Genomic DNA, 24,988 nt, shown 5'->3' with positions numbered 1-24,988 from the left:
AAGCAATCCCTTCACACCTATTAGTACCACCAATAACGCTGCATCTATTCATGAGCTGTTTCCTTGGAAACAGTGGACACCATGTTTTCATTTTGTTGAGAAGGTGGGAGGAGATGGCTGATCCTCAGGGAGTTGAAGAAGATGGTTAGCTTTCCTTGTTGCAGGAAACAGAAAAAGCATCAAACCAGCCTTGGTAGCTACACCACTGTGTCGTGAGTGGATATGGACGAGTGGACAGAAAGGAAACAAGGTTATGTGATTGTCCATATACACGTATGCCCACCCTGAGGCCCTATTTTCCTCATATGCTAAAGCAGAAGGTGATGCAACTTCATGGCGCTACTGTAACTCACTTGGGCGCGTCTGGATAGCTCAACTGGTAGAGTGTGCGCGTCTGGATAGTGTTGTTTTGGTTTAAAAAAAAATATCTTTTGCTATGTTTACACCTCTCATTCCCCCTGCTCTGGTGTTTCCCCCTCTCATTCCCCCTGCTCTGGTGTTCCCCCCTCTCATTCCCCCTGCTCTGGTGTTTCCCCCTCTCATTCCCCCTGCTCTGGTGTTTCCCCCTCTCATTCCCCCTGCTCTGGTGTTCCCCCCTCTCATTCCCCCTGCTCTGGTGTTTCCCCCTCTCCTTCCTCCTGCTCTGGCGTTTCCCCCCCTCATTCCCCCTGCTCTGGCGTTTCCGAGGCCCCATAACGGAGAAATTTGAAAACACTTCTGACCCGGTTTGGTTTGGAATCTGCGGGGTTGTGTTACGTTACATGTCATTTAGATGACCCTTTTATCCAAAGCGACTTACAATTGCTATACTGTATGTCAGAGGTAACACGCCTCTGGAGCAACTAGGGGTTAAGTGTCTTGCTCAGGGACACATTGGTTGATGTATCGCAGTGGGAATTGAACCCAGATCTCCCACACCAAAGCTAGCAGTAGCTACTGGAACATGGTTTGTTGTATTTTGGTGCACAGCCTGTGCCTCTAGTGTTTGTTTGACGTTTACGACCCCTGTGCTGTCTCCCGAGACCAGGCTTTTTCACGGTGTGTTCAGGGGGCAGGCAGCTAGCGGATCAAGGAGAGATGACTACGATTTGAGACAAAATGAAATAGCACTGAAACCATGCAGGAACGCATAGTGCACCTTTAAATGCTTCAATGACATTTCAGAAAATACTTACATAAAGAGTTTTAAGCCTAGGAACAAGCCAACCAGCTACGTGATGAATCGTGACCATTAAACATTTGATTCGGCGCAAAATAACATTTTGAAAATGGAAAAAAGGGCAAAGGTACAAAACTGTACTGCTGCTGTTATGCTAAGGATTGTGGGTAGTGTAGTACTTCTCCATGCTATCGCAAATAAAACATGTTCTTAAAACAAGGTTGATTTCATACGGACTTGTGGCTTCTTCTTTTTCTCCTTTTGTTTTAGGATTATTTTACTTTTGGAACAAACTTCCAGAAAACTGCAGGTCTGCCACAACTCTCAGTTCTTTTAAATCAAGGCTGAAGACCTCTTTTTTATGCTGCCTTTCTTTAAATATTTGTTCATTTCTTGTACTGAAGTTGCATTGTTGAAAATTGGAACTGTATGACAATCCATGTAAGCATATAAACAGAATTTAAAAGTAAGAGCGGTGGGACCGGCCCGTTCATATGTGTATAGAGCGACATATACACTGTCCCATACTAGCGCCCTAAAACCTCGTATTTTAATTGTTTATTATTTTTTTATATTTGTAATTGTTTTTAACTGATCTTTAATGTTTTATGTAAAGCTCTTTGAATTGCCCTGTTGCTGAAATGTGCCATACAAATACAGCTGCCTTGCCTTTGACAATCTCACAGCTCGTGGTCAGTCTACCTTGGATGGTTGAGACCACGGGTGTCAAACTCAACTTCACTAAGGGCCACACTGGAAAATAAGAATCACACCAAGGGCAAGATGTTTATAGACATATTTTTATTTTAGAGAAAAGTCAAATATCTTTGACTATTTTATTGCATGTCTCATATAGTCTTCTTAATAACAGTTTGGTTGACATAAAGCCCTAATAAAGTCAGCAAGAACGTTCCTTAGCCATCATTGAAAAGCACCAAAAAAGCGACAAAAACATCGGGCAAAAAAAGTCAGAAAAGTGCCAAAAAACCTTCAGAAGAAACGCCAAAACAAAGTCAGAAAAGTGGCAAAAACGTCCAAAAAAAGCACCGGCAAAAGTGACAAAAACTTGGTGGGCCAAAATTTATTGGGAACCTAAATTGATATGCAGGCCTGATCAAAGTCTGCGAGGGGCCGGATTTGGCCGGCAGGCCTTCAATTCAATTCAATTGTATTTATAGTATCAAATCATAACAAGGGTTATCTCAAGACACTTTACAGATAGAGGAGGTCTAGACCACACTCTATAATTTACAAAGACCTAACAATTCCAGTGATTCCCCCAAGAGCAAGCATTTAGTGCGACAGTGGCGAGGAAAAACTTCCTTTTAGGGAGAAACCTCAGACAGACCCAGGCTCTTGGTAGGCGGTGTCTGACAGTGGGGGTGTGATGAACAGTGGCAATTATAGTCACAACAAAGATAATGGAACTATGACTAGAAATAGTAGATTTAGTAGTTCATGGGTAGCAGGGCACAGCAGAGCATAGCAGGGCACAGCAGAGCATAGCAGGGCACTGCAGGGTGTTACAGGGCGTAGCAGGGCACAGCAGGGTGTTACAGAGCATAGCAGGGCACTGCAGGGTGTTACAGGGCGTAGCAGGGCACAGCAGGGCATTGAGTTTGACACGTGGTTTGGACTTTATGGCTAATAGTCAAAATCCTTATGGCTAAATGAATGGGATTTTCACTTCCAGAACCACACTGTTGAGCTCTATAGGATTGGTTTCGGTTTGAATGAACATTTGAACAGTGTTGACTACACGATTCATAGGCCCTGCTTGATTATGAGGTCACATCAATAATGCAGCCCTCTCACGGCAGATCATATTTCCCTGCACTACACCTTGAAAACACAGCACAGAGTCGTTTCCCCTCTACTCCTCTGGATGGAAACAAACTGTTTGTGTGTTTTGTGGTTCTATTCTACGTGAATTTGTGAGATCTTGTGGGTCCTCGTGACTACAGCTGTCAGTCATGGCCGCAGCCGTGCCGCAACAAATCCGGACCTGGTGGGTATTGATGGACGGCGGAGCACGCAGCCGGTAAGCAGACGTTCTGCATTCAGTGGAAATCCGGAGTAACTCTTTAAGCTCCTACTTCAGGGCAGGGTCTTTTCCCTTTTCCACATAGGAACCCTTAGTGAACTAGCAACGTCTGAAACACAAACAGTACATATTCTTCACTGTCTGTTAGAAATTCGCCTACGTATGCCAACGCCCACTTACCCGTCGTTTTGTGTGCCTGTAGCGCTCTGCTCTTCTATCTTCTTCCATCATATTAATTAGGATCATATTACACTGGAGCCTTCGTCTTCTGTGTTTCTCTGTTAAGTACTCCAGCCTAGTCTTTAAACGCCGGCGTTCGAACTCCGTTATGAGGATCCTATAAAGACCCTATAAAGACCGTTGCCGTGCTTGCGTCACTCCTTTACCCCTCCTACCAGTCCCTATGGCCACTTGGCCAGAGCGAATGCAAATGGCAAAACCAGTTTTGGGGGATTGTAGTTAGTAGAACTGTTTAGAAGTGAACTGTTCCTATAACTACATTCCTGTAACTACTTGGTTCAAAGGGGCTTATAGGGATGCACCGGTCTGATACTGATATCAGGCAGATACTAGCGGAAAAAAACCTGGATCAGGTATCAGTGACAACAGGGCCGACCAAAGTTTTGATTTGTTGCTGCATTTAAAAAGGTTTAAATTGCAATTCCTGTTCGATTTGAAGATTTGTACCAAGTTCCTGGTGAACAATTTCTTATTTTAACAATAAATAGCAATTCAGTAAAATGATATCTATGTATTTATTTGTTCCATTTTTTGTTTTACAAAGTTAGTTTTCCACACAGTGGTATCGCATCAGTACTGGGTATCGGCCAATACCCAAAGCCCAGGTATTGTATCGGGTCTGAAAAAGTCGGATCTGGTGTATTCCTAGTGAAGACACGTTATTCTCAAACGTCCTAGAATGGTGCAAGAATTCATTCATGCAAGAATTGGTATGCAGTATGGAACTGGGACACTGCTAGTCGTTGAAAAAACAATCCCACGTGCAGATCAAATTGAATTGGTAGTAAAAATTAAAACTGGTATTTTGTGGGCTGCCTCTGTAATTAAAAAAAATAAAAATAAATTAAAAAAACACCACGATGCAATCATGCAAGATGTAATCTAGGTACGCATTTGTAGGCAGTGTGTCTAATTATGCGGCGCCTACAAAATGACACCACATCCCACTAAATAGACCGTATATGGAAAACACATACCGTACCTGTCATACTGCTTCAGATTACCAAGTCAATTAGTTGATTACTCAGTCTCAAAAAATGATGTACTGTGGGCAGAATTTAAAGATTTATGGTGTCCATTACCTTTTGTTAAATATAAAAATGTCAGAAGCACTGTGCAATTTGATGTAATTATTTCATGCAAAAACATATTTATAGAATGGTAATACAGGCAATTATAATCAAACGTAAAGAGGCATTTGTGTTTTTTTTCTGGAGGGGTCTATGCGGGAACATCTTTACACACAAGCATAGGTTTTATCAAAACTGCAGTGTCAGTTCTTTCCCCTTACGGAACCCTGCCATTCATTTGAGTAAAAGGAAATATCCCTATGAGTCACACAACTATCAAATTAGAAAAATCAGCTAGAGCCAAACCAAACCGCCCCATCAGCAGGGTGATGGCCCTAATGCTTCATCTGCACTGGCACATAAAATGGCCCCTTTACTTTCTATTAAATCATGAAACCATGGCAGCAGTGCAGGGCATACACAAGACTACGCAGTACAGGTACAGTACGTCTTTTTCAGTCAGCAGCAGAGTATTCTTCCTTCGGTAACCCTTTACTTGAAGGTGTCTACATAAGAGTGACATGACTGTGTCATGAACACATGACACAGTCATGACACATGAACCCTAACTCGTCATGACAAAAACTGAATGACACTTACTCAAAGAAGCGCTATGTCATGAGTTTTCCTGTTCCAGAAGACAGCGCGTTTGTGAGTAATGTCTAATGTGCGGAGAACAAAAACATGGAAAAACTTCACCCCCGTTTCCATGGAGTTTATGTTTGAACTGTTATGCAACCGATTTATTTTTTTTACACAGACGAAATGTGCTAATTAGCCGTGGATAATGACATGACTGAGTAAATGTTAATTATCACAGCTTATCGTCATTTGTCACTGCTAGCTCCTTGAAGCCCGATGATGACAGGGTTCAATGATCAGGCTTAGGTGGATTTTGTTTCTTTCTTTTTTTTTTTTTTGTTTCTCCATCATTGTTTTTCTCTGCGCCACTGAGAAACGAACGGAGATGAATGGAGAACAGAAAGTTCTCCTTAGAGAAAACCAGCCAGGGTGATGAGGAACTGCTGGCCACCATTGACTTACAAAGTGAAAAGAGTGTGTGTGTGTGTGTGTGTGTGTGTGTGTGTGTGTGTGGGGGGGGGGAGTTACTGTTGTGATGAGTTTATAATATATAAAACAAATATATATATATATATATATATATATGTCTTTTTTGGGGGCTTTTTCCACTTTTATTTTGATAGGACAGCTAGGTGAGAAAGGGGAGAGAGAGGGGGAAGACATGCAGGAAATTGTCACAGGTCGGATTCAAACCCTGGACCTCTGTGTCGAGGCATAAACCTCTCAGTATATGTGTGCCTGCTCTACCACTGAGCCAACCCGGCCATCCGACCCAAGTGTCTTTGCTAGTTTAAGACCGACCCAGTTGTCAGTTTCCCGTCCAGCGCCCACGTCGTTTAAATAGAAAATGCACCTGCACCCATCTGTACACCCATAGGCGTGCTGGTCTTACAGGGAGGTGTGTTCAGGTGCATTCTGGGCGCATTGCTATCTTTAGGCAGCGGGAAATGATCGCGCCATTGACCAACAAAAACCTGGTCTAAAGTCAACAGCGCAGCATTTCATTGTTATTTTAACAGCAAATTAGTAGAATGCGCCTAGGGTTATGCACAGCACGCACACTATGCTTGTTACACACACACAGGGACGCACAGCAGCACACACACATGCAGAAGATTACAAATAAAAATATTACGGTGCAAATCCTCCATCATAACAGCAATGCTCCAAGGTCCAAACGCGCCTGGCTTTTAAAGGGAATGGGAGATGATCTCTGATTGGTTTATTGCATGTTACGCCCAAAACACACCTATGAATTAATGAAGACACTAAGTACAGCCCTTTTGAAGCATGCGCCCGGCGCACGGACCCTTTTTTTCCACCGTCAAAATAGCAAAAGTGGATTGGGACACACCCTAAACACACCTGCGCCAGGCGCTTCACGCCGTGCGCTCAGATCGTTAAAATAGGGCCCTAAATGTTTATCTTAGTTTGCCACGCATCTTAAAATACACTCTTGAATATTCATTTTTCTAAACTTCACTCAGTATTTTGAGGAATACAGGAATATTATTTATTTTATTGAGAGATTTGAAATTGTTTCCAGTAAGATATTAATAGGTTTTTATATAGTCACTTTGCTGTTGAAAACATCACTGTCGCTGCTCTACAAACAACATTTAGCCGAGTTATATTTCAAATATTCAATTCTATTCGGGGTCTGAATTTAAACACAACCAGGCTGACATAGCTAATATGCACATTTCAATATTTGTTTAATTATCACGAGTCATATCGTCATCGCAATATTAAACAACGTTATCGCACATCGCAGATTTTCCTCATATTGTGCAGGCCTATGTGGGAAGGAACAGAACTATAGTGATGAGAGTTTGTGTGTTACTGTTATGTGTTTGTGTACTTCAGAGAAGTAGAGAGGATCAAATATTGTTTCACCTTTGCAGAAAATTTGAGTTACAGACATTTAGCCAGAACCTGATTATTGTGATTCTAAATGTGTGTTTTAATTCTATTGAACAAAAGAAAATCAGGAAAGATGAAGGAAGGTTTGGAATAGCCTGTGTAAACCCAATGGTACGTCTCAAATTAGAAAACATACAATATTTTAGTAAAGCCATCTCAGTTTGTTGTACTGAGCTGGAAATGAGCCGCAAACCTAATATGTTTATTACTCCTTGTTGTCCTGTGTGTGCCCCTTCAGAATACCGCTGCCGTCACTGTGCCATCAAATGTATTGGCTAGTTAGGCAAATGATCTGGGAAAGCGGATTTTACAGTACACAGTGTATAAAGCTAAAGAAAACCTAAAAGTGTTGAGTGGATTTACCTGGTCTATGTAGAAGGCGGTCCCTGAGCGAATCTCTCTCCTCTGTTTCAGGTCCGTCTCGGTGGTGTCCCTGGACAGAGCGACATACTCTACTTCCCGTTTGGTCAACTCCTGGTCAACAACAAGAGACAACGTCAAGGCTTTTGCTGTAAAATAAAAAAAAATATGAGATACTTTTGCAAACAAATGTCATGAACTACTAGCCTGGTCCTACCATACTCTGGTACATTTCATTTGTACAGAGAGTCTGGCCACTCTCCATTGACAAGTGTTAACCTCCTTGAAGGCGGGTACTCTGGATCTGCCATAACCAATCGCTAACGTTTGGTCGTGACGTCGGCTTAGCATCGCTAGCGTTAGCCTTAGCCAACTCCTTCACCACTAACGCAGCGAGCTGGAAAATCAAACTTTTCCCGAACCCCGTGGGGAGGAGGGCCACAACATCATGGCCACCAACACAACTCAGCAAAGATTGTTCTTGCTCGGGCTTTAACTTCTGGATATTCGGCAGCGTTGCCACAACGGACCGAATGGCTTCGCTCGCATCTTTTTCTGCCGCCATTACAGAACTACAACTCAAACTAGAGCACGACCTCAACGTCATCGTTCTCAGCCACTCCCTCTGTTCGCTGATTGGACCGGTAAAGATTTGGTAGGAGAAAACCCGCGAATATACCGCAAACCCAGACGGTGTACTGATGGAAAATGAAAATTGAGCGGAAGTATGTAGGAGGGCGGAGCCAGGCTAATGAACTACAACAAAAATAAACTACGATCAAAAAGCAAGGACATTTGTGTTTGGTAGATAATTTTATATACATCTTATGCCATTGGAAAGCCTGATTATTTCCCTTCTAAAATGGTGCCACATTTGTTGGATGAGCAGCAGAGCTGAGTATGTGGGTTGCGCCCATGAAAAATATGCCAAATCGTCTCTGACAATGCCAAACAGCTTTTCTTTGCTGTTGCTATTGACTCTTGTTTTGAGCTTCTGGTACCCCCAGGTACTGACAATCAGGTGCCTGATTCTACAACCAGTGGCTATACCATATCTCCACAGTCTGAGACAACGCTCGTCCCCGCAGAGCGGGGTTCATCAGGGACTACCTCCAGAATGTGGGAGTGGAGAGGATGGAACGGCCTACCAGCAGTCCTGACCTCAACCCCATTAAACACTTGTGGGATCAGCTTGGGCGTGCTGTTCGTGCCAGAGTGACCAACACAACCACGTTGGCTGACTTGTGACTAATGCTGGTTGAAGAATGGGATGCCATCCCACAGCAGTTTGTTTGTTTATTGAGGATCCTCATTTTTTTCTTCTTTTCATTCTTCCTGAGGTCCTTACAACTCTCTTGAAAATGTGGCAATGCAATAACAAATACACATAACATCATAAATAATAAAAAAATTAAAGTTATAAGACAAAAACTAAACATACACTATCATTTTCATGATGACACAAAATACACACATAAGACAAGGACAGACGCATAGACAGCTCCACCGGTGCAGTCATCGAGCATTCCTTACATTTAGGTTGAACACATTTTTTAGACAGGTATACCCACATACTATCGTCACATTACATCTCTTTCATCCTCTCTGGACACATCTCACAATTGAACAAACATATATTGTTAAACCTCAACCAATGTGGTTTCTTTGTCTACTCAACTTCTCTAATCAATAGATATGTTTTAACTAAACGTTTAAATCTCCTTTTACTGCTTTCTTGTGTTATTTGTTCAGGTAGCACATTCCATTCTTGCATTGCTCTATATTATGACCAATCGTTTAACAGTATTTGTCTTTGCTTTTGGTAAAGTAAAGTTACCTCTTGTGGCATGTCTAGTCGCATAGTCATGTATATCTAAACTGAAAGGTAAAGAGTGTGTGTGTGTGTGTGTGTGTGTGTGTGTGTGTGTGTGTGTGTGTGTGTGTGTGTGTGTGTGTGTGTGTGTGTGTGTGTGTGTGTGTGTGTGTGTGTGTCCAGGCTGGTGACCAGCATGAGGAGGAGGTGCCACGCTGTTGTGGCTGGGTATGGTTCTTCCACGCTCTATGGTGTTTTAAGCCCCCAAACGTTGACTTCAAGCCACCTAACCCTAACCATTGCCTAATCCTAGTGCCTTCCAGGCAGCGCTGCCTGGAAGATGACGGTGGGGGCTTAAAACACCAAACACTTCTTCCACATGCTACTGACGGTCCTGTTTGTTAAATGAATGAATTGCCAGTATGTGTTGTTACTTCAGACTTCAAACACCCAATCCACCACACAAGAGTCAACAAAGAAAAGCTGTTTGGCATTGTCAGAGACGATTTGGCAAATTTTTCATGGGAGCAACCCACATACTCAGCTTTGCTGCTCATCCAACAAATGTGGTACCATTTTAGAAGGGTAAAGGTATAAGATGTATTGCCAAGAAGTATTGTTACAAGTACAACATAGAAATAATCTACCAAACACCAATTTCCTTACCTTTTGTGCGTAGTTTATATGTCAAGGGTGCAAACAATCACTGTAAAATCTAAATTTCCAGAAGAAACTGCAAAGTCTACGATGATTGGAACATAACATACAACATTAAAGACATTTTAGGTCACATACAGTACTTTCTTTACTTTGTTGCCAGAAATCTTTACAACTATGAGATCTTTCGGGTATTGGACTTGTCAGAGTTTTAAAAAAAACTTCAATACATAAGAGTAGAAGAGTATCACATTCTTTATTCGTGTGTGTGTGTGTGTGTGTTCTGTGTACTCACAAGGTACTGCATAGCAATGGATCGTCTCAGGGGTCCTGGGGGACCGATGAGAAACACATCCTGGCCCAACAGGTCTTTCTGCATAATCCATCGTAGGTGCTGAACTACTGTCTGAGGTAAGGAGTCTGAAACTAGCAAACCCAAAACAAAATAAAGCTGTAGTAGCTTTTGTTTTATCTGTTGCAGCTGTCTTCCTCTCATTTAATGCAGACATATATTTTTGTCCAGACATCTCTAGGCAAGGCAATGTTATTTATATAGAACATTTCAGCACAAGGCAACTCAAAGTGCTTTACACAAAGAGGAAACTACATACTGTGTTTGACAGGAACAAGTTCGGGATTCCGGGGTGTTTTGAGTTTGTAAGAGATCTCTCCAATCTTCACAGTGTCACCTGCAAACAATGGGGTAACGGATACATGAGTAGGGCTGGGTATCGAATGCTAGGGGTGCACGATTCTGAAAAAGTCACGATTCAATTCGATATTGATTTTTTTTAGGCTCACGGTTCGATTCAAAATCGATTCTCGATTCAAAAAACAATTCACGGTGTGTAAATGTAGTTACTTTTCCCATGTGATTGCAGTAGACATACAATAAAAAATGTAATTTAATTTTTATATATATATATATATATATTTATTTGCACTCCCCTACCCAATTTCAATTCCTAAGGAGTAAATGTCATCAGCGTCCGTGAGCCAATCAGCACGCAGCATGCTTCTACCGAGATCTAATAATGCCGTAGAGGCAGGCAGGAAAAATCTAAAGTTTTTTGCCGTGATGTGTGATGTTGTAAATGTTTTTTGTTAAAATGGGTTTTAGAACTGGAGGGGAAGTGACATGCTGTTTTAACTATGCTTTGTTCACTTTGGCCTGTGTTGTATGTCACTTATTGTTAAAATCCTTCATCATACCTAGTTTGTGGATTCGGCTACTAGTGAATGTTAAAAATGTTAAAAAAACGTGACGTTTTAAACAAGGACCCTTTAAGTGTTCGGGCTGGTAAGTTGATGTACCCCAAAAAAAAAAAAGATCTGCTGAAATATAGAAGTTTCTTTCGCCATGCAAAGTCTCTGGGAAAAGTGTTTCTGGGTCAGAGGGGTGCAGTTCCACCGTTGGCCGCTAAGCCCATGGTGGCTTTAAGACGTGGCGCTGTTCCTGGGGGGGGTTGGTCGAAGCCTGCCTTTTGACTCTCTGTTTGATTTTACAAAATTGGGACCAGAAACAAAAGTATCGTTTAGGAACTGGTATCGAAGTCTGAGTATTGGTACCAGTACCGGTATCGAAATGATTTGACCGATACCCAGCCCTATACATGAGAAGGTCTTTCACAGACACTTCTAGTCATACTTAAGACAGTCCAGCATCAGTTTCCATTGATATTTGACTTCGTGGTGTATACCTTTGACACAGTAACAATGGAAAAAAAAAACACTGTGGTTAATATATTGCTAGCTGAAAAATAGCCCTTGTTTGTATACGTAACAATCATTTTTAGACATGAGACTTTTGCATTGATGGATAGCCTACACAGAGCTAAGCATATTTGTCTTTAAAACACATTTGAAAACCCCTTGAGGATGTTTGAACTGACTGCTGTTTTTGATACATTTTGCTGCACATTTTGTCAGATGCTTCAGTTTCAAACTCGTGTTACTGTGCATGCTGGCTCACCGACACGCTGCCTCGGCCATACTATGTCACAATTTCTGGTGTTTGTGGATTGTATTATTTATTCATTTTAGTTGTCTCTGCCACCAAATGGGTCGACTCTGTAATTTGCCGATAGGTTCTCAACATATAAATGATGTATGGTAAAATGGTAGGTTTGGCTGTGCACAGAAATATCCTTTAGGACTGATACATTCACTGCTGTGGGAATGTCTATATTTCATTGTACATGTAGCATTATTTTAGTTGTATGTATCTATGTATCATTTATTTATTTATTTATTGTCAATATAGCCTTGCTGTTTGGAATCTGTATAGGCAATATTATTTTTTAAGGAAAGCAACATCAATATTCCTTCTAGAAATTGTAATTTTTGTATTGTATTATATATTCTGTTAATACACTGCATGTATCTATATTATTCGTACTACTATTATAATGTCACTGCTACTACATTGCACATATCTGTACATGTTGTTCATACATTGTTCATATTACATTCTTATAACACCAATATATTTCTTGTCCTGTCTATACTTGTATATCACATTGCACTTTTCTGCTCTTTTTGCACTTCTGGTTGGACGCAAACTGCATTTCGTTGTCTTTGTACTTGTACTCTGCACAATGACAATAAAGTTGAATCTAATCTAATCTACTGGGTTGTAAATAAAGTAAAAAAAAAAAAAAAAAGCTAGAAGTCAGAGACAGAGGAAACAGCTTCTCAAAGTTGATATATTAACATTGTTTAGTATAAGACCACTTTACAGTTTTCTGTGAAAAAGCCCTGCAGAGAGTCTGTTTTCCAAGTTGCAACAGGTTCTTCACCAAACAAAGATGGCAGCAGCTAAGTAACTGCTGCTTTTGTACGACCCAAGGCAATATTGTATATTACTGTTGTACTGTACCCTCTGGTAAAGGGTTTGTAATAACATGAATTAATATAAATAAAGACGAATGGACCTGACATTAAAAAAAAAAAGTAAAACAATAAGGGCACCCGTTCTTACAATACATCCATGAGTGAAACTCGGGAAAGGTGTAAAGAAATCCTCTCTGTTGTGCAGCGTGCCACTTTTACGTGGCAGTCTGATTAAAGAATCTCTGAGCAACCTGACAATGTCATTAAAACGGTGGTCAGTGTAATTACACGACCTACACAGTCTTACAAAGTTTGTATCTATTTTTGAGAGAAGTTTCATATTCAATGTTAGCTAGGTACAAATGACATTAAAGCAAAAATATGAAGAAAAAACTATTCCACCTGTGTGTGCATGGTTACAATTCTGAAGTGCAAAAATAGTTCAGGCTACAGCACAAATATTTCCATCCATAGATAAGAATAATCAAGTCTAACCTCTGAATTTCTTTTCAAAGTGCACCAGATTGATGCATTTAAACGTTAAAATAGACATCATTTTCTTACAGGGGGAGCATGCTACGAAAATGCTCCCCCATCCTCCCAGTGCAGCTCTAGGTCTAGTGACGCCCCTGGGGCAGTGTCCCCGTTTTAAGTTTTACAAAGATAAAAACATGACCGGTTTTTTGAGGTATTTACACGTCTGAGCTGAAAATGTCCCTGGATTTGGTCACCTTACATTACATATGTGTCTCAAATGTGGAGCTAACTAATGAGATGGTGACGGCGCAGTGGATATGACTCACGCCTTTTGTGTGGGAGACCTGGGTTCGATTCCCACTGTGATAAATCAACCAATGTGTCCCTCCAGAGGCGTGCGACCTCTGACATATATAGCAACTGGAAGTCGCTTTTGGATAAAAGTGACTATAAGCTAAATGACATGTAATGTAATGATCAATGGATACGTTTGAAATATAAAGATGATGATTAACGTTCGTTAACGGCTAAAACTGGGGACAGCTGCTAACTTAACATGTCCTCACATGCCTGTTACCTGGCTTTAACCTTTAACCTACTAACAGTTAGCTAGTTGTCCATCTGTGCTAACATAGATGTGTGTGATGACGTATGCTTATTGTACATTTGTCACAAAAAGCTAATGTGCTAGTTTGTCACCTTGTAACCACAGTTTCATTGCCGCCGTCCAAAGTAACGTTAGCTTACGACTGATAAGAGCTAATGAGGCACCTAGCAACTAAGTTAACGTCACCATAGACAACATTTAACGTTACTCGTAGCCATTTTTCGATTGAAAACCCATCTTAAACACGTGCGCTCTTGTTTCGCCTGCTGTGTCTGTGGTGGTACGAGTTGGTTCAAACGGTTAGCTAGGTTACCTGATGATGTGTTGAGAAGTTTGACCTCATGAGTTCTCCACATCCAGCTGTCTCTTCCCAGGACAGCACCCAACACATTCCTCATTCTTCTGGCAGCGACGGCCGCGGCTGTGCCGCTACATAATATCTGAGAGTACATACTTAAACTATGCTTTTCCCATCCAACACATAGTATAAATAAAGTCCACACGCCTCCTGTCAAGCTATGTCTTGACCCGGCCTTATTCCCATTTCATAACAGAATGTCAGCTCACATTGTGGGAGTCGGAAGATAATAAAAGAGGGACAAATTGGTCCGTGGGTAAAGTCTTCCGTAGTGGTTTAACGTTTTTTTTCTTCCGTTCCGACATAGTATTTACAACTGCACAATTAATCGCAATTGTATCCTCATCGCGGGGGGGGGCGGTGGGGGGCGCAATATTTGTTAAAGGTAAAATATGTGTCAAACCATTCTGAATGGAGTGTTGTGGTGCTGCAGAGACGTCCCGGCCTACAAATCCCATCCTACAGACTACAGAAAAACATCTTTGTTTGGTACAGATCCTCGCAAAACTCACACCATAATCATTTTAATTTCTTTCCATGTTAATAATTTTCAATGAAAATGAGAATAATGATACAAAAACGACCATTCCCTCCAATATCGTGAATCATATCGCAAAATAATCGCAATTAGATATTTTCCTCATATCGTGCAGCCCTAATTACAACATTAATTACACTGAGGTATGGTGAATGGTACATACAATATTAATATAGTAATATAAACACAGTTACTTTATTTAGGTAAGAAGAACACTTAGAATGACATACTTTTGATAATAATGACACTATTTGTCAATGTATTTTTCTAACACTTAAATCAGCCCTGCATTTTCAGGTATTCTTACAATCTCAAAGGCTATGGTAAAACAGTTCTCTCTTCAAGATTATGTTCATCTTGATATTTATATTTTATATGACTAAGATTGTTTTCTTCTATTACCATAGCCCACCTATCTGTTTCTCTCTGTCGCTAAGCCTGCTTCCAGTGCATCCATTATGCTTTAAATAGAATGAAAAAAATAAAAATAAATAAAAACATTGGTGTTGCAAGAGTTGCTTTACAAAAAAACAACTACAGTTTAGTTTAGTTCATTTGCATGCACATACAGTCTATATTTTAAAAAGCCAGAAAAATGGTAAGACCATTGAAAAGGAAATCGAACATTGTGCAGGAAAAGTAAGAAGCCCAAATTGACTTAAGATGATACCTCTCCTATTAAATATAAATAGGCATACATTAAAAAAAAAAAGAAAAAAGAAAAAGGATATAAAATATAAAAACAAAGATTGCATAATTCTTAAAAGTTTCAAGACCAAGCAGAAATACAAAATGACAGAAATGTACAATTTACAGTCACATAAACACTCAATAATAAGTGTCCAAATTAGTAAATAGTAGAGCTGGGCAATATATCGATATCAAGATATGAGACTGGATATCGTCTTAGATTTTGGATATCGTGATATCGTAATATGGCATGAGTGTTGACTTTTCCTGGATTTAAAGGATTTACAGTACAGTGATGTCATTTTCTGAACTTACCAGACTGTTGTAACTGTTCTATTATTTGCCTTTACCCACTTAGTCATAATATATATATATATAATAGTCATTATATCCACATTACTGATGATTATTTATCACAAATCTCATTGCGTAAATATTTTGTGAAAGCACCATTAGACAACACTACAATATCGTTGAGGTATCGATATCGAGGTATTTGGTCAAAAATATCTAATAAATAGCTTATTAGTTAGCCTTTAAGTTCAAGGGAAGAGTTCAGTGAAGACACAGACTAAAAAAAGATCGTATTTGAATCGAATGAAATGGGGGAAATTGAGGAATTTGGGTGAAATCTTTGATCTCAGATATTGGATTAGCAATTGAAGGCAATACCTAAATCGATGACGTCATGTAAATGGCACGCATACATACAGTAGCCTCTCACTGAGTTGTGCGTTTAGGCGGGTTTGACATATTTCACGTGCAGCGCTGATAGGCTCGCTCTGCCCTCGCGCACAACGGAGGGGGGGGGGGAAGAGCACGCGGGAGGAGAGAGTGCCGGTGTGGCGGCGTAGTGGAGAGAGGGACGACAAGGCGAATTAAATCCCACATTTTCAGTGCGCATATGAGTGGAGTAAAGGCGGCGAGGCAGGTTGTGAATCCCTCCACCTTTCCCTGATTCTTTTTCTTCTCCCCGGAGCGGACAGAGACACACAGAGAGAGAGAGAGAGAGAGGAGAGGTGCGGGACTATGGAGGATGTCTACCATTACACTCGCAGCCCTGCCTGGGAGGAACTGGTTAGTAGCCTTTAACACTCGAGAAAGCTCACTTTCCCTCAAACAAAAAGAAAACAATTAGACATCGTACTGTGTGTGTTCAGAGGTCCAATTACGAGTGTGTGACCGTTTCAGTCTCTTCGGAGGTGTTTCATTCTCTTGAGTAGTGTTAGTGATGCTTGTGTTCCTTTCCTTCTTTTGCAGTGATTTGATTTGTAGCCTATTATAGTGGACTGCCCTTCTTAAAAGCGTTAGTTGTTTTAATTGTAGATTGTCTTAATGTTGTTAAGTGTTGGTTATGGTAGAAACAAAGTCATAATCATTGACAGTGTTTCGGTAATCTGTACATACATTACTTTAAATTGATATCAATTGGAATCGAAATGAGTATTTCGATTCCTTGGATTTTGTGGATGATACGTGGATGCAAGAGTAGGCTCTCTTCTCTTCTCTTCTCTTCTCTTCCAACTCTACATTTTTCTACATCGAGGGGAGATTTTCACGTTTCAGATATTATTGTAGGCTACCCTGCCCATTTGTGGAATCCAAATAATTTCGTCTTGCCCACTGTATGGACATTATATATATATATATATATTTTCTAACTCATGTCAAATGAGTTTAGTCGCTCAGTTGCATCTAGACAGGGACACACTCATCAAGACGTAATAAGATCTTGGGAAAAACTACATTTTTAGAGATATATTTTTTGTGAAACAAATCCAATTTAAAGCTCAGTATGGATTTAGGCTATATCTGTATCACTTAGCAGAAAAGGAAAAAAGATTATAATGAGAGTAATGCAACCTTTTTGTGGGCTACAGCATCACTGTGTCTACTAATGATATAGGCTATCATTCTGATCACCCCCCCCTAAGTGCAGCTTTTTATTGATTTGTAGCCTAATTAAAATAAAGTTAGGCAATTAAGAATCACAGTGGATTTAGAGGGGGGGGGGGGGAATCAGAGTGGTTAGTTTTTTTTTGTTTTTTTTTTAATCTATTTCAATCAATTCTATTTTGGTGGCACTGCTCCGGTGCAGTGTTTAGTGTAAAACAGCCGCTAGGGTCTGCCATGCCACGGACATGTCCCCCCGGTTAACGGAGTGGATGAGGCGGGCTCTAGCCTCAATCTGGACTGGCCGTGCTGGCTGGAGCCATAACCATCAGGCGAGCAGGGACTAAAGGGGGGGTTTTATATGCTATGCCGTGGAGCCCATCCCCACTGTGCCCGCGACATGCTACAGCCCCTATGCGTTTACCAGCCCACACACTCTCCGGAAAACACAGCCGTCTTTATAACAGAGAGAGACGGTGAGAGATGACAGCGAGGAGAGACGCTTCCCAGCCGCTGAGCAGCTCTTGCCTCCGGGAGAGGAAGGGAGCGGCGGAACGGCCAAAAGCTAACCCCGATTGGGTTTATCTCTCCCCTCGACAGGAGCCGGAGAAAGGCCCGGTGTCCGCGGCGGGGATCCATGCCCATGTGGTGGGGGCTGTCGCTGGCTCCGGTGCTGCGGACGAGTCCTCTGACAGCGAAGCAGAGCAGGAAGGCCCCCAGAAACTCACCCGGAAAGTGTCCACCTCAGGACAGATCAGGAGCAAGGTAAGACCCCTCTGTCTCTTTCTCTGGCTTACTGAATATGGATGCTTGAATTTGGAGCTCTGTATTTGCTGTAGGTATAGGACCTAATGTTGACTGGTAGTGAAGCCAGGTGGTCTTTACTGCTTTAGGCTTATAGGACAAGACCGAGCTCTTGCAGACTAAAAAATAGCCCACGACTTTATCTATTTTTACACATTAATTGGAATGACATAAAAACAGATCTGATCTCACAGTTTTGCAAAAACTTGCTTAAACCTGTTGCACTTTGATCCGTGTAGCATGTACCTACAAAGTAGTAAAACCTCAGTAAAGATACATTTGGTTGATTTTAAGAAAACAAATTGAATGAACATATATTTTCCGCTCTCTTTATGTAACGTAACTGTTATGTCAGTTTGACATGACAGCATGTAACCATATATATGAAATGGAGATTGAATTCAGCTTAGATAATAAATAATGTTTCACAAATAAAACACAGGTAGCCTAAACGTCTGCTGCATCCCTGCATTTGACATGCAAGTAAGAGGATGATGAGCTACCTCTGATATCTGAGCTTATTTGGCCCACTTATCTACTACACTGTTAATGAGTGCCATCCTCCCTCACCCGTGGATCCACTTAATTATTGACTGCCCCACTGCACCCCATCTACATTATTCAGCATGGAGGTATATTTAGAGACTTGGGCCACAGGAATGTCTGGCCGTACCTTTCATATGCAAATTCACCCACCAGTGAGTATAGTGCTACCTAGAGGATATATTGCACGGCTGCAACTAACTTTATAAATCTTTTTTTTTCATTCATCATCACTTTTCCAATAATTCCAAAAAAACAGTTTTGTCTGCAAAATGAGAACAAATATGTGAGATGCCCATCAGAAGTTACTGGAGCCTGATGTGAATAATAGTTTTTTGTTTGTCTGACCAACGTTTAAAAAAACTCAAAGATGCTCAGTTTGGTAAGGTGGAAGAGAAAAGCAAGCAAATCCTCCTATTTAAGAAAGCTAAAACCAACAAATGTTTGGCAAAGTTGTTTAGATAGTTTGTTTAGATTTTCTATCAGTGTTTTCACTTTATGGAAGACTAAGTTGCATGTATTTTGCTGTGGGTTTAGGGGTCCTTTCTCAAGAAAATGTTACTTTTTCAATATAAAAATGAAATTTTAACATCATTTTGGACCATTATTATTACCATATCTGTGTCTAAAATGTTGGAAATGCTAGAGCAGACAATACATAAATAACACTCAAAAAGCTTAAAGACAAAACTTGCTAAAAAATAGTCCACCGGGCGACCGACTACAGTCGTTATTTCTGAGAAAAGCCATTCTGTTCGTTTTGATGCTCACATTATTTTTACATTCATTCTGCTTAGGAGGTGCCTAAAATAGCTTGAGTGCTGCACCTAAAGCCTTATAATAGTAGGGAAAACCCTGCATTATTACTCAATCAAGAGCCAGTCTAAAGGGTGATATAATATACAAGTGTAAACACAGATCCAGCACTGATCACTGTGAGTGTTTTTGTCGTAAGTTGATTTTTCCATGCACGCAGTGATTCCTTACTCACCCGTTGCCTCTGAAGTTACAGCAGGAGTTTTAAAAGTGGATGAAAATTCACTTTTGATATGAGTCATGGTGTACACTGACTGCAGTAATGTATGCATACTAAAGGGATGCTAAATGCGTCAGCTAGCAGAGAACCCAGATAAACTTAATCTGTCCTGCCGATCTATATATATGGCAAGGCTACATGTCACATTAGTTCATGCTGCTATCACAATAGTATGAAGCACTTCTGCTGTAATTGTGTCAGTGTGTTCAGCACGTTGACATTGTGTTAACAAAGGTCTCAGAGTTGTTGTCTTGTGGGTCAGTTTTTTTTTTTTTTCTGTCAGTGTGTGTGTGTGTGTGCTGATAGTTACTAATGGACCATGCAGGCACTGACTCACTGAGTGTTGTTCCACTGGGTTGTTTGCTTAGACTTGACTTGTGTGTGTGTGTGTGTGTGTGTGTGTGTGTGTGTGCGTGCACGCGCGCATGCATGTGTACGCTTGGCCATCACATTGTCTATGTCCATCCCTCTCCGTCCACTATCTTTCTGGTTCTTTGGTTGCCACAGACAACCACATCTTTCATCCGCTTATTGGCCGACTCCATGGCAATGCTGCCTATATGACAGCTGGTTAGGTTGAAGGTGCACATTAGATCTCATCAACTATCTTCTCACCTATGTGTCCTATATGTCCTCTCTGTTTTTCCATTTAGTTTCAATTTCGGGAAAAAATGTCAACATGTTGAAACAACAAGATACTATTAAATATTTAAAAAAGCTTTTTTCCATAAGAATTAAATTAATTAATTAATAATTAAATACAAATTGCCAAATAGGGCTGGTCATTTACTCATAAACTCCTGCATGGAGAATCACAATGAAATTGGGCAGAAATAGGCATGCTTTGTTTATGAATATCAAGATTAGAGTTACAGAGGGTCAGACCAATTCATGAATTTGACATTTTTTACAATGTCAATATAAGAAAAACGCAGCTTTTAATAATAAACTTATTTGGGGGGAAATACAACGCGTAAAAAAAGCAATGCTAGGTCTTATTGCATGTTTTGATTAAAAGTCTGCCCATAAAGTTGATTTTTAATCTGCAATGCGTTCATCAGCACTCTTCCATCACATGTACAGATCATTTAGCACATGTAAGTTTTGATTCTATTACTGGAGTAATACTATATTTTTTATAATGATTTTTCTATTTCCATTCATTCTTTATTGTAAAACATTTATTTTATACATGAGTTGTTCACTTTAAACCTTAAGTTTGCACACAGCCCACATTTTCGGCTCAAATTTTAAAGTACCTGTCCAACTTGCTAGCTGGCTAACTCACCACATGGCACATTTGAAATTGTATGTATTTGACAAATGAATGGATTATGTTTGCTTATGATATTGTAAAAGGTTGGTTTCCATGTGCTTATGACATGGTAAATACAGCCTGAGCACATAACCCTATATATTCCCATTTTATTCCCAGGTAATTCCCATGGAAAGTTTCCACCTTCAATATTCCCAGAATTTTGCAACCCTAATTAAGATTATTTGACAATATTTCATAAAATTCTTCAAATATGTCTTTTACAAAAAAATTAAATTAAGAAAAAGAATATTTTGACACTATCATTTGCTAACATGGACATTGATTGCAGTGAAAGTCTTAAAAGTCTCATGACATGCTGCTTTTTGGATTCTTTTATATAGACCTTAGTGGTCCCCTAATACTGTATCTGAAGTCTCTTTTATATAGACCTTAGTGGTCCCCTAATACTGTATCTGAAGTCTCTTTTATATAGACCTTAGTGGTCCCCTAATACTGTATCTGAAGTCTCTTTTATATAGACCTTAGTGGTCCCCTAATACTGTATCTGAAGTCTCTTTTTATATAGACCTTAGTGGTCCCCCTAATACTGTATCTGAAGTCTCTTTTATATAGACCTTAGTGGTCCCCTAATACTGTATCTGAAGTCTCTTTTATATAGACCTTAGTGGTCCCCTAATACTGTATCTGAAGTCTCTTTTATATAGGCCTTAGTGGTCCCCTAATACTGTATCTGAAGTCTCTTTTATATAGACCTTAGTGGTCCCCCTAATACTGTATCTGAAGTCTCTTTTTATATAGACCTTAGTGGTCCCCTAATACTGTAGCTGAAGTCTCTTTTATAGACCTTAGTGGTCCCCTAATACTGTATCTGAAGTCTCTTTTATATAGACCTCAGTGGTCCCCTAATACTGTATCTGAAGTCTCTTTTATATAGGCCTTAGTGGTCCCCTAATACTGTATCTGAAGTATCTTTTATATAGACCTTAGTGGTCCCCTAATACTGTATCTGAAGTCTCTTTTATATAGACCTTAGTGGTCCCCTAATACTGTATCTGAAGTCTCTTTCCCAAAATTCAGCCTTGGTGCAGAATTACAGCCACTAGAGCCAGTCCCACAATGAGCTTTCCTTAGGATGTGCCATTTCTGTGTCTGTAGCTTTAAATGCTATCGAGGAGGAGAGGGCGGGGGCAATGTGGAGGGTGGGGGTGTAGCCTTGACCAACTGCCAAGCCATGATGTCTCTCTCTTTCTCATGGGCGGGCCAAATTCTCTGGGTGGTCAAAGCAGAGAAAGGGGAGGTAACCTTTCCCCTTATGACGTCATAAAGGGAAGATTCCAGATTGGCCCATCTGAGCTTTCATTTTCTCAAAGGCAGAGCAGGATACCCAGGGCTCGGTTTACACCTATCACCATTTCTAGCCACTGGAGGACCATAGGCAGACTGGGGGAACTCATATTCATGTTAAAAACCTCATAAAGTGACATTTTCATGCCATGAGTCCCATGGCATGAAAATTTCACTTCACTTTTAACTCCTGACAGAAGTGAACTCTGTTGCTGTCCTTTGTGTTTCTTTCTCTGGCAGGTAAAGTACATGATGCAGCTGAAATAATTACGGCTATTTGCAGCCAACCTTTCATTGTTGATAGCCACTTATAAACCCATCATGGCAAATCAATATATTGGCAGCTGTGGATAGTTGTTGTTGTGGCTGAAGCAGAGAAGAGATATTGGGTATCATTTGACGTTCTTCTCTTGTCAGACAGAAAGTAATGGGATTTGAACGCACATAGAGGGAATTTGATACTCTATCACATGGGCACCAAACACTGTCATTTCTCTCTTCCTTTCTCATGTCATGAACGCGCTACACTTGTTGTTGTAAGTCCATTTCAGCCGTTAATTACAATAAAAACAAACACGTTGTAGAATCAGACTACGTATTGCTCAAACATGTGCGACTGAGTAACAGTCTTTTAATAGTCTATTCTCTCCTGTCATCTCCACTGTCAGCCCCCTCTCTGTCTTTTCAGGGTGTGCTGTTGCAGCTGAGGAGGGCTTATAAACTTGTGACTAATACTGTAGCTCTGTGATTGAAAGCAGAGCTAATGGCACACCGGAGCCTGCTGCTGCTGTTGCTGTGGACTGGGAAAACTCTTCAAGTCTGACATACACAGTTGCAGAATTATTAGTGGTTTCCCTTTATGGAAAACTTAAAAAAAAGAAGAAAAAAAGAAATGCAATTTCACATAATTTTGGACCATTCTTATTACCATATTTGTGTATAAAATGTTGCAAAAGGTAGAGCAGATATACATAAATGACTAAAGACGGTCGCCCGGATAGCTCAGTTGGTAGAGTGGGCGCCCATATATAGAGGTTTGCTCCTCGGCGCAGCAGGCCCGGGTTTGACTCTGACCTGCGGCCCTTTGCTGCATGTCATTCCCCCTTTTCTCTCCCCTTTCACGTCTTCAGCTGTCCTGTCGAATAAAGGCCTAAAAATGCCCAAAAAATGATCTTTAAAAAACAAGCTTAATGACAAAACTTGCTGGGAACCATCTACAGTCATTATTAGTCATTAGTCATTTAGTAACATTTATTTGGCTTAGGTGGTGCCCAAAATGGCTTGGGTGCTGAGCCTAAGTCTTATAATAGAGTAAACACTGCATGCATGTAGCATAATCCAGATCAGATAGGTGCTGAAGTAGGTGGGATTTAGATGAGGCATTATATTCATCTTGGGTCCATGTTTCCCATGTATTGGAAGAAGTGACACACTGTGACTTAGATTTATGGGAAGCATGCAGACTTTTTGGATAAATACTCTTGGGATCAGCTTTGGATTGACTCAGTTGGTGGATATTTGTTTGTGTTTATTTAAACTTTATTTACCCAGGAAAGTCTTTTGAAATACTCTTTTGCAAAAGAGATCTGCCACAATGGCAACTTTGGGTAGATTACACAATATCCACATGCTGATGTCTGCTCATTTATTTATATTGCTTATATTTCCACATAGAAGACACTCTGATAGGTAAGCATAAGCAGGAGAAACATGTTCACAACACTTGTTCCTCCTTTCTGAGACTATACTTAAACAGGAACATTTGCCACATGATGATAGAGGATCTCTACTTCTAAATGTGCTGCAATGGTCTCACCTATTGCCTTGTCAGTTGGTCTGTATCTCTCATACTCTAGCTTGCAGAACTAGTAACTACATAATGATGTTCCATAATGTGGCGCTGAAGCAATATAAAGTTGTGTCCTTTTCTGTCCAAATCTGTAGCTGAATCCAATTAAGCTAATTGCTTGTACATTGCTGGCCTCAACGACATCACTTAACATCCCCTGGCCTGTACCCACTCAACACATGTATAACTACTTGTATATGTGGTCCAGTTGCACAAAGGAGATCACAAAAAGGGGGAATTACCGCCCCTCACAACTACTGGATTGTAATTTTCCCATCACCATGGGGACATTTTAGCATGTAGTGGGAGTTGGAGGAAGGGTACAGAGTTACAATTACACCCAACAGAGAGGACACTATGCCGAGACAGCTACAGGAGATGGGAACCGTGGGAGAAAAATGGAGAGAGAAATGGAGAGATTCAGCACTGGTCTGTCTTTCTATAAGACTTGATTGTTCTGCCTCCACAGGCACTTCAGTCTCACGGACAAATGACAAATGAGTCGGTAATGGAGGTATGACAGAGCCAAACTGCAAGGAATGATTCCAAAAACAGGGGACTTTTCTCAGCAGCCAGTCAGCATCCACTGAAAACTAAGAACAGATAAGTAAGCCATCTTCTTCATGGACCGACCAATTACAGTCGCAGCAATTTAGTCCTATCAGTCATGAGTTGAACTTGCCAGACAGGGATAGGTTTTCTTCTGGCAAGACGTGTTTTGCTCTTTTTTTTTTTAATGCAGTGTACTTCCGTTGATCCAGACTGAGAAGAAGTTGAATATTGGCAGAGAGAGATGAGAGATATGTCTTTCTCTTAGGCCCGACAGGGAAGAAGCGCCAATAAGCTCCCTCCCTCAGCAGCAGCATTAGTGGAGGCCTTATATTTGGGAT

At 40.6% G+C, this 24,988-nt stretch overlaps 2 protein-coding genes across 2 annotated transcripts in view; one reads left to right on the top strand and one right to left on the bottom strand.

Annotated features, from left to right (window-relative positions):
- The window catches only part of vwa8 (von Willebrand factor A domain containing 8), a 103,699-nt gene extending 89,364 nt beyond the window's left edge, over positions 1 to 14,335 (bottom strand). Inside the window, exons 1-4 of the mRNA XM_078262652.1 lie at positions 14,078 to 14,335; positions 10,460 to 10,537; positions 10,144 to 10,274; positions 7,382 to 7,492 (exon numbers count right to left, since the gene is read on the bottom strand). Coding sequence (XP_078118778.1) covers positions 7,382 to 7,492; positions 10,144 to 10,274; positions 10,460 to 10,537; positions 14,078 to 14,216 — 459 coding nt within the window. The 5' untranslated portion in view covers positions 14,217 to 14,335. The remainder of the gene's footprint in view (positions 1 to 7,381; positions 7,493 to 10,143; positions 10,275 to 10,459; positions 10,538 to 14,077) is intronic.
- A 1,848-nt stretch (positions 14,336 to 16,183) lies between these two features.
- The window catches only part of dgkh (diacylglycerol kinase, eta), a 74,121-nt gene continuing 65,316 nt past the window's right edge, over positions 16,184 to 24,988 (top strand). Inside the window, exons 1-2 of the mRNA XM_078262651.1 lie at positions 16,184 to 16,427; positions 17,844 to 18,008. Of these exons, the coding sequence (XP_078118777.1) occupies positions 16,380 to 16,427; positions 17,844 to 18,008 (213 nt within the window). The 5' untranslated portion in view covers positions 16,184 to 16,379. The remainder of the gene's footprint in view (positions 16,428 to 17,843; positions 18,009 to 24,988) is intronic.

Source organism: Sander vitreus, chromosome 11, assembly GCF_031162955.1.
Source record: "Sander vitreus isolate 19-12246 chromosome 11, sanVit1, whole genome shotgun sequence".
Taxonomy (NCBI): Eukaryota; Metazoa; Chordata; class Actinopteri; order Perciformes; family Percidae; genus Sander; species Sander vitreus.
The sequence above is the reverse complement of the archived record's forward strand: the minus strand, read 5'-3'. Positions and strand labels throughout refer to the sequence as shown.